Source organism: Mus pahari, chromosome 17 (assembly GCF_900095145.1).
Source record: "Mus pahari chromosome 17, PAHARI_EIJ_v1.1, whole genome shotgun sequence".
Classification (NCBI taxonomy): Eukaryota; Metazoa; Chordata; class Mammalia; order Rodentia; family Muridae; genus Mus; species Mus pahari.
Genome location: NC_034606.1, coordinates 2561520 through 2571392, shown reverse-complemented (window position 1 = coordinate 2571392; position 9873 = coordinate 2561520). Strand labels below are relative to the sequence as shown.

General features: G+C 37.9%; 1 protein-coding gene across 5 annotated transcripts in view; it reads right to left on the bottom strand.

Moving 5' to 3' along the window:
- The window catches only part of Vps13b (vacuolar protein sorting 13 homolog B), a 529582-nt gene that overhangs the window by 346900 nt on the left and 172809 nt on the right, over positions 1–9873 (bottom strand). For 4 of the 5 annotated variants that reach the window (XR_003845462.1, XM_021217240.2, XM_029548110.1 and 1 more), the window contains exons 20-21: positions 9411–9520; positions 2727–2874 (exon numbers count right to left, since the gene is read on the bottom strand). Coding sequence is in view for 4 of the 5 variants with exons in the window: in XM_021217240.2 (XP_021072899.1) it covers positions 2727–2874; positions 9411–9520 (258 nt within the window). In the remaining variant the exon portion in view is untranslated. The remainder of the gene's footprint in view (positions 1–2726; positions 2875–9410; positions 9521–9873) is intronic. The other variant, XM_029548111.1, reaches the window with a different exon arrangement.

The following is a 9873-nucleotide window of genomic DNA, read 5'->3' as shown; positions in this document are numbered from 1 at the left end:
TTGAGTTTAAAAAAGGCTAGTAAAGCCAGGCTTGTTGATGCATGCCTTTAATCCCAGCACTTGGGAGGCAGAGGCAGGCGGGTTTCTGAGTTTGAGGCAAGCCTGGTCTACAGAGTGAGTTCCAGGACAGCCAGAGCTACACAGAGAAACCCTGTCTCGAAAAACCAAAAAAAAAAAAAAAAAAAGAGACGATCCCATATTTCATCTTCATAGAAGGCAAGAATTCCATGTATGTGAACAGCAAAGAGCTCACGCCTTGATAAAATTATCCTCACATCTCTACTAAATAGTTCAAGATAACCAGTACTTAGACTACACAAATGTTTGTAGACTGAATGATAGCTAAAGTGATGATACATATTCTTTTTATCCCAAACTCAATAGAAGATGTTTTTTTTCTAAATATGAAGTCCATGACTCTGCTTAATATATCCTACATCCCATTTCAACCTGTGATTTCTCAATATACTTTCTCAGTTAGAGCATGGCTTTTATTGTGTATTATCTTTTCATCAATGTGTTCATCAATCTGTAAACATATCAACATGGTTATAAAATTTGCTTCAAAATATAATTATTTGATATGGTTTCTCAGTGTGCTCTTACAGATTGATTTATCTCCTTGCCATAGTTTTTATCTTTGACATCAAAAGTAAATAAATCATATATACATATGTATATAAACACACTGAAGATAAAATTGTACAGTATTATGTTTTCAAAGTTTTTGTGTTCATTGCAGATATTTCACCACTTTCTAAACGCTGGTCAAACACATCTATCTACCATTAGGGAGGGATTCTTAGACCAGGAGAATCTAGATTTTCCTGAACATTAAGAAATACTATGCTGCTGGGCTCTCAATATGCTCCCAGCCATTCAGGCCACCCTACACGCTGGTTCTAACATTGCTTATATAAGAACAGAAGTACACACTGGCAGTTTCTTGTTGAAATAAAAAGCCAAAGCAAACAGGGACTTATGCAATAAGGTGGTTTGAAGTGGAGCCTTATCTTGACAACACAGAAAAAACTCATCTTTTCAAAATGAAAAATGAGGGGCAGGGAATTTATCCATGAAATGAATATTAACATTATTCACTATACAAAGCAATTTAAAAATAGACACACACACACACACACACACACACTCACTCTCTGAATAGTATGGATTCATAGACCTAAAACTGGTTAAAATAGTAAGCAAATACAATCTAAAAGGAAACAAAAACAACCAAGAAATTGCAGATATATGCAAAGGGCTGTAAATTATAAATAACTTTCCAAATTTATTAGTATATTATATAATTTAACATTGATGGCCACATTGTTATGTATATGTATGAATTCAAAGAAATTATAAATATTTGATTTGACCTAAGGCCCACTGCACAACATGTAACCCATACCCAACATTGCTTGGGTAACTAAGAACCAAAGACTATACATATAGCCCAGGGAACTAAGAAAAAAACAATTACTACAGTTCCGATAATAATGATAGTAATAATAATAATAACAACATAGCAAACACAACCCCACAGACTCCTAACAAAAACACCAGTGATAGCAATAAAAACATAACAAGAAAATGACCCCTAATGGTATTCTGCTACATTCAGATACAGATTAGCGCCTTGCTCAGCCATCGTCAGAGAAGCTTCCTCCTGCAGCAGATGGGAACAGATATAGAGATACACAGCCAGACATTATGCAAACAATGATAGGCACCTTGGAATCCTTAGCCCTAACTGGAATACTTCCATCAAATGCCTCCCCTCAGGGCTCAGGGAACCCTGTGGAAGAGGAGGTGGAAAGAGTGTAAGAGCCAGAGGAGATGGAGGACACCAAGAAAACACTTCTCTAAAGCAGCATGGACAAAGCTCACATGAACTCAAGGCAACTAAGGAAGCATGCACAGGGTCTGCACAGGTCTTCACCAAACCCTGTGCACATATGTTATCAAGGCTTCCGGATTAGTGGATTTAAGGAACTCCTACATGTTCTCTGCTTCTTGTGCCTTCTCTTGGGATCTTTTCCTTCACTTGGTTTTGTCTAACTGCAAAGTGTTAGTCTTTACTTTTTCTATTTTATTTTAAAGTATTGACTCTTAAGAGAACTGTTTATTTTCTAATGAAAGATAGAATGGAAGTGGATCCAAGCAGGAAGTATAGATGGAGGAAACAGTAGGAAGTACATATTATGTGAGGAAAATCTATTTTCAATGAAAGAAAAACAAGCAAACACTGGAAATCAACAATATTAAGCCAAATTGTAAGTTAAAAATGTGTATTCTCAAGAAAAGGAACATTATTGTAAGTTCCCAATAGAGGCAAAAGTGGTGACCATCTGAGAGAGGAGATGCATAATTCACAAAGAGCACATTATGCCCATGCTGTGTTTACCAAATATGAATATGCAAGTATACTTACACAACATCTGAGGGTTCTAAAGCTGGCAAGAACTAAAGACAGAAAATTTCCCCTAAGGCAAAAACAACACCACAGCATGCACCAATAATTTGAATGGTAAAATAATCAATATACTATTTATTTTTATATTATATGCATATTAACTAATCATTGTAAAATCTATCAATCTGATAATGAATTACGTTTTCACTATATTCCCCCTCAATAATTCATATTATACTCTGATAAAAAAACAAGTATAATAATAAGGTAAACTAATAGTCAGAGAACTGATACATCTGTTCTTGACACATACCTGTCACTGTTTTTGTTTTGATTGGGCTACTGGCATATTCTGAGGCCTGATACGACTGCTGCTTTCCCAATGGGGCACTTCCAATGGACAGTTCATCTTCTTTCCTTCTGTTAACTGAAGTGACAAGAGGTACAGCTACCACAGACTGCTGAAAGAAACAAAATGGAAAAGAAATTCCCATCTTCGTGAGGCAATAAAGGTCAAAGCTGTATCCCAGGCTGGCCTTGAACTCCAGATCCTCTTGCCTCTGCCTCCTTCAGCATATCCTACTGGCCTATGGCACCAGAATCGGCAACCACACCAGTCAGAATGGCCGATATCAAACACTAAGGTGACAGCAGATGCTGGAGACAACGTGGAGAAAGGTAACACCCCTCCAGTGCGGGTGGGAAAGCAAGCTGGTACAGCCACTCTGGAAACCAGTCTGGCGGGTCCTTCAGAAAACTGGACATAGTACTATCTGAGGACCCAATATACCACTCCTGGGCATATAGCCAGAAGATGCTCCAACATGTAATAAGGACACATGCTCCACTATGTTCATAGCAGACTTATTTATAATAGCCAGAAGCTGAAAGTAACCAAATGTCCCTCAAGAGAGGAATGGATACAGAAAATGTGGTACATTCACACAATGGAATACTAGTCAGCTATTGAAACAATGAAATTATGAAATTCTTAGGCAAATGGATGGAACTAGAAAATATCATCCTGAGTGAGGTAACCCAATCACAAAAGAACAAACATGGTATACATTCAGTGATAAGTGGATATTAGCCCAGAAGCTCAGAATACCCAACATACAAATCACAGACCAAATGAAGCTCAAGAAGAAGGAAGATCAAAGTATGGATACTTTGGTCCTTCTTAGAAAGGGGAACAAAATACCCATGGGAGGAGATATAGAGATAAAGTATGGAAGAGAGACAGAAGGAAAGACCATCCAGAGACTGCCCCACCGAGGGATCCATTCCACATACTGTTACCAAACACAAACACTATTGTGGATGCCAACAAGTGCTTGCTGACAGGAGCCTGATATAGCTGTGTCCTGAGAGGCTCTAGTGCCTGAGAGGTGGAGGCTCGAAGCCAACCACTGGACTGAGCACAAAGTCCCCAATGGAAGAGCTAGAGAAAGGACTCAAAGAGCCAAAGGGGTCTACAACCCCATAGGAGGAACAACAATATGAACCAACCAGTATCCCTAGAGAGTCCAGGGACTAAACCACCAACCAAAGAGTACACATGGAGGGACCCATGGCTCCAGCTGCATATGTAATTGAGGATGGCCTAGTCGGTCATCAATGGGAGGAAAGGCCCGCGGTCCTTAGAAGGCTAGATGCACCAGTGTAGGGGAATGCCAGGATATGGAAGCAGGAGTGGGTGGGTTGGTGAGCAGGGGTAGGGGGAATGGGATGGAGGTTTCCTGAGAAGAAACCAGGAAACATTTGAAATGTAAATAATGAAAATATTTAATTTAAAGAACATGCTCAAAAGCTGACATCTCTATGGACAGTGTTTTGTAAGTTGGGGTCTAGGCTGTGTTGTAAATCACACCACCTCTTTTCTTCACCTCCATTGCCTCATATGTACGTAATTCCCATTTATACTCAGGGAATATGATACAATAATATAGAGGATTTCCTTCACAGCATACAGAACCAGCCTTGCCTATGTGAAGTTAGCCAAGTGTGGCTCAAGTACACTTACGGCAGAATGCCACTATACTTAACTTACAGGCCTCTTTTCTCATGTCCCTATTCCTTACACTATGAAGTAGGAGAACTCTACCCAGCATTTGCACTCCACTGGGATTAGGCATTATATTGATATCAAGTGTCTGTCAGGGTATGAACTGTGGAAACAATCACTAAACATAGGAACACAAGCATCAACACACTTTCGTTCCTGGAAGCAACAATCACTCAAGGGCATTGAGAGAAAATGGAACTACTTTTATTCTATAAATATAATTCATACAATAAAGATTAATTTGTATTTTTATAAAAGGTTAACAAAAGTAAAGAACATAACAAGTATAATGCAATAATAATTCATTAAAGCTTACAAATTAATTTTTTCTAGAATTCCCTCTGTAGTATTTCCAGATGAGACCTGAAAATTCTCTTTTCAGGCCTAAAAAGCTAGGTTAACATATACTGTAATGAGAATCATCAAATCTAAAATTCCTAAGTTACTGAAAAGAAGAAGTATTGATCATTCATCGGCACAACTCAATTTTTGAAGATATTTTGAGGATTCTACTTTGTCTGATGAATTGATAATCAGAGCATATTTAGAAAGCACAGAACAGCACTGCAAGTTAGAGAAAGCTGGAAAGCATTATGACTCTACTGAGCACAAAGTGCAGAGCTGGACAATGAAGCAGCTGTTTCTTCTTTATTCAGTGAAATGAAGTCTGATGTTACTGCCAGTGATGTCTAATACAAGCCTGTCAGATTTTTGGCCAAAAAAAAAAAAAAAAAAAATTTGCTGTAGAATCAAAGATCACTGCTGAACTTCATGGAAAAGAATCATCAAATACTGAACTTTAGCCACAACTGAGAAGGGAAGTACAGCTGGGGAAACATGGGGGAGAGCAACGGTGAGCCTGGGGTTCCATACACATGAGTAGATGCGGCAGGCTCAAGTGTCAGAGAGTGGGAATTTCTGCCGCAACTACAAACTTTCAACAACCATGCAAAGAGAAAAAGAAGATACCTGGGAAGCTAGCCTAAGAAAGAGGAAAATCCCTGAATGCGGGAAAACACATTTATTTGTGTATCTAATTATAAGAATACACTTGAGGGAGTGCTCTGACGAGGGAACTCAGGTGAGATCACCATTTTCTCTCCAGTGACTCTCTAAAGCCAGTCCACTCAGGAATTCACAGGCCACAGAAGCAGTAAGAGCTTCAGACACAGGGTCCTAAGGGCCTACTTCAGCAGACAGGAGTTGGGGCTGTTCTGCAGCCTTCTGTGCACTGGCAATGCCAGAAGAAACCTGGTCTTCCAGGAGTGCTGACACAGGTTTACAGACTCACAGAAGTATCAAGCTCCAGCCAGAGACAGTATCCTAATTAACAAAATCAGAAATGAAAAGGGAGACCTAACAACAGAACCTGAGGAAATCCAAAACATCATCAGATCCTACTACAAAAGGCTATACTCAAAAAAACTGGAAAACCTGGAGGAAATGGACAAATTCCTAGACAGATACCAGGTACCAAAGTTAAATCAGGATCAGATTAACGATCTAAACAGTCCCATTTCCGCTAAAGAAATAGAAGCAGTCATCAATAGTCTCCCAACCAAAAAAAAAAAAAGCCCAGGACCAGATGGGTTTAGTGCAGAGTTCTATCAGACATTCAAAGTAGACCTAATTCCAACTCTCCTCAAACTATTCCACAAAATAGAAACAGAAGGTACTCCACCCAATTCATTCTATGAAGCCACAATTACTCTGATACCTGAACCACACAAAGAACCAACAAAGAAAGAGAACTTCAGACCAATTTCTCTTATGAATATCGATGTAAAAATACTCAATAAAATTCTCACTAACTGAATCTAAAAACACATCAAAACGATCATCCATCATGATCAAGTAGGCTTAATCTCAGGAGTTGGGGTGATTTAATATATGTAAATTCATCAATGTAATCCACTGTATAAACAAACTCAAAGACAAAAACCACACGATCATCTCGATAGATGCTTAGCATTTGACAAAATCCAACATCCATTCATGATAAAAGTCTTGGAAAGATCAAGAATTCAAGGTCCATACATAAACACAATAAATGCAACACAGAGCAAACATCAAACTAAATGGAAAAAAAACTTGAAGCAATCCCACTAATACCAGGGACTTATTTAGCAAGAGAGCCCACTTTCTCCCTACTTATACAATATAGTACTTGAAGTCCTAGCGAGAGCAATTAGACAACAAAAGGAGATCAAGGGGATACAAATTGGTAAGGAAGAAGTCAAAATATCAGTATTTGTAGATGATATGATAGTGTACAAAAGTGACTCCAAAATTTTCACCAGAGATCTCCTAAACATGAAAAACAACTTCAGTGAAGGAGCTGGATATAAAAATAAGTCAAATTAATCAGTGGCCTTTCTCTACACAAAGGATAAACAGGCTAAGAAAAAAAAATTAGGGAAACAACACCCTTCAAAATAGTCACAAATAATATAAAATACCTTGGTGTGACTCTAACTAAGGAAGTGAAAGATCTGTATGATAAGAACTTCAAGCCTCTGAAGAAAGAAATCGAAGAAGATCTCAGAAGATGGAAAGATCTCTCATGCTCATGGATTGGCAGGATCAATATAGTAAAAATGGCTATTTTGCTGAAAGCAATCTACAGATTCAATGCAATCCCCAACTCAATTCTTCATAGAATTAGAAAAGGCAATTTGCAAATTCATCTGGAATAACAAAAATCCCAGTAGAGGCTGGGGCACAGGGTCCCCAATGACAAAGCTAGAGAAAGGACCCAAAGAGCTGAAGGATTTGCAGCCCAATAGGAGGAACATCAATATGAACTTACTAGTAACCCCAGAGCTCCTTGTGACTAAACCACCAATCAAAGAAAACACATGGTGGGACTCATGGCCCTAGCTGCATATGTAGCAAAGAATGGCCTAGTTGCTCATTATTGGGAGGAGAGGCCCTTGGTCCTGTGAAGGTTCTATGCCCCAGTATAGGGGAATGCCAGGGCCAGTAAGCGGGAGTGAGTGAGTTGGAGAGCAGTGGGAGGGGGTATGGGATAGGGGATTTTCGAAAGGAAACAAGGAAAGGGGATAACATTTTAAATTTAAATAAAGAAAATATCTTTAAAAAAATAGACTTTACATTATGTTAATTAAACAGACATTTAATACGTTAAATGCTTAGGCATAGAAGTACATGCCTGTAATTCCAGCACTAGGGACACTAAGGCATGAGAATTGAGTCCTAGGCCAGCTTTGTACCAAGAATTAATAGTCTAATAAGTCCATCAATGTTGGCTCATCATTTATATACCTTAGAAAATATTTGGGCAGCCAGATAATTATAATCATATTAAAGATTAAAATGAGTGTTTCTAAAAATAAGAAAACAAAACTAAATTCTAGACAAAATGATCAAATGACATAAAACTTACAGTCACAGTAATAAGACCACCCAACAAACAAAGAAAATCACCCCTTTGCAGATTAAAGTTAAGAGTACTCTGATACAGGTGCTTTAGACAGTCCAACTGACACCCTTTCTAACACGCATGGCAGCAAGTGCTCTCAAGTACAAATCTGTTCATAACAGTTTCTTATTATCATTTACAATGAAGTCTCAATTACAGAAGTACTGAGGATTCTAGACAAAATCTTTTTAGAAACTGTGTTCTAACTATTGCTTGTGTCTAGAACACGGTTTACTTCAGACCAGAATGTTCTCTACCAGATCCTCATGAGGACAAAAGGTTTCCCAGGCTCCTGTGTGGCTCGCTTTAGCTCACTCCTTCTTCACACTCACCATGTGCTTAGGAGAAATACCCCTCTTGTTTTCACATCATATGGACGGACAGCCATGACTAAAACTGGCCTATAAGTACTCTGATAGCCTAAATATATTGAATATTCTAAGAGGGGGATGCTTATAGTAATAACAGTTTTATAAGCTTGGTATCTAGCAGGCAGTCCAATATTCTATAGTATGTGTTAAAATGAAGAGTAAAATAGGAGCAAGGGGTATAGAAATTAAGTTAAGATAAAGGAACTGAAAACCTTCTAAACACAGTTGTGAATATGGCAGAATTAGTGCACAGCACGATGACAACGCGGTTTCAATCCCTAGCACAAGAACAAAGAAGCTCCCTGGGTTACACAGATTAATATTTTAATCTTTCATAATTATAGGATTCATTTTTCTCCTACTAAGTAGCATTAGTTTATCATAGGATAATGAAAATCTCCAATAGAGTATTGAAAAATTATAATTTTAATGAATAAATATAATACAGTATAGCTTAAATATGACACCAATAGGACTAAATTATGTTATTTACAAGCACTGTTACCATAGGTAGAACCCTCAGAAACCTTCATTTAAAATGAGAACAATAACACAGTTTACCATAATTACATTGATTATTTCATTTTATGATTCTAGAATGACCTATTCTATTCTTTGTTTGTAATTTACATGTTTTAAATGAATATATATCAGAAACTTTTTTTGTACTACCTATCAAATTACCGGAGATAAAGTTCAAAGCAGGTTTATTGGATAAATCCAAAGATGTATAAGAATAAAACAAGAATAGTGTTGCTAATCTTTCTCCCTTACAAGCAAGTTAGTATGCAGAAGGTTACTTCAACAGACAAACTGCATTGAACTGAAGTTTCTTATAATTAATTACAGATCTTCTTTGAAAGGCATAAAGGGGCCTAAAGAACTACTAACACATAAATAAACTAAGAAGAGAAAATCAGTTAGGACAGTATCATCTAACCCCAGTCCATAAGAACAGTATCATCTAACTTCACAACAGAGTCAGTAATAATAGCATCTTCTTATGTGAGTCATTAATGATTGCAGCACATAGTCTGAGCTTTAGTACCAGCAGCAGTATGGAGATCTTCCCAACCAAGGAAAGGCTGGATGTGTAACATAACTTACAGAACCACTTACCTGTTGTGCATGTCTACTTGTGCGTTTCTGTGGTTGATAGATGACCCAAGTATACAATATTGGGTCAATGTTAACAGCAAGTCCTTGTACACTACAAAGAAATACAGCACCTAAAATAAAATATTTTGAAATTATTATAATTCATTATACAAAAATAACAAGTTGTAAGAGAAGAGACAAGTAATATATACTGTTAGGATACACAGGATTTCAAGCCCGCATATACTGCTGTATGAAAGTAAAATGTTGCTGATGCAGGCACTTTAAGAAAAAGGGCAAACCAGGCGTGGTGGCACACACCTTTAATCCCAGCACCCAGGAGGCAGAGGCAGGTGGATTTCTGAGTTCGAGGCCAGCCTGGTCTACAAAGTGAGTTCCAGGACAGCAAGGGCTATTCAGAGAAACCATGTCTCCAAAAAAAAGAAAGAAGAAGAAGAAGCAGAAGAAGAAGGAGGAGGAGGAG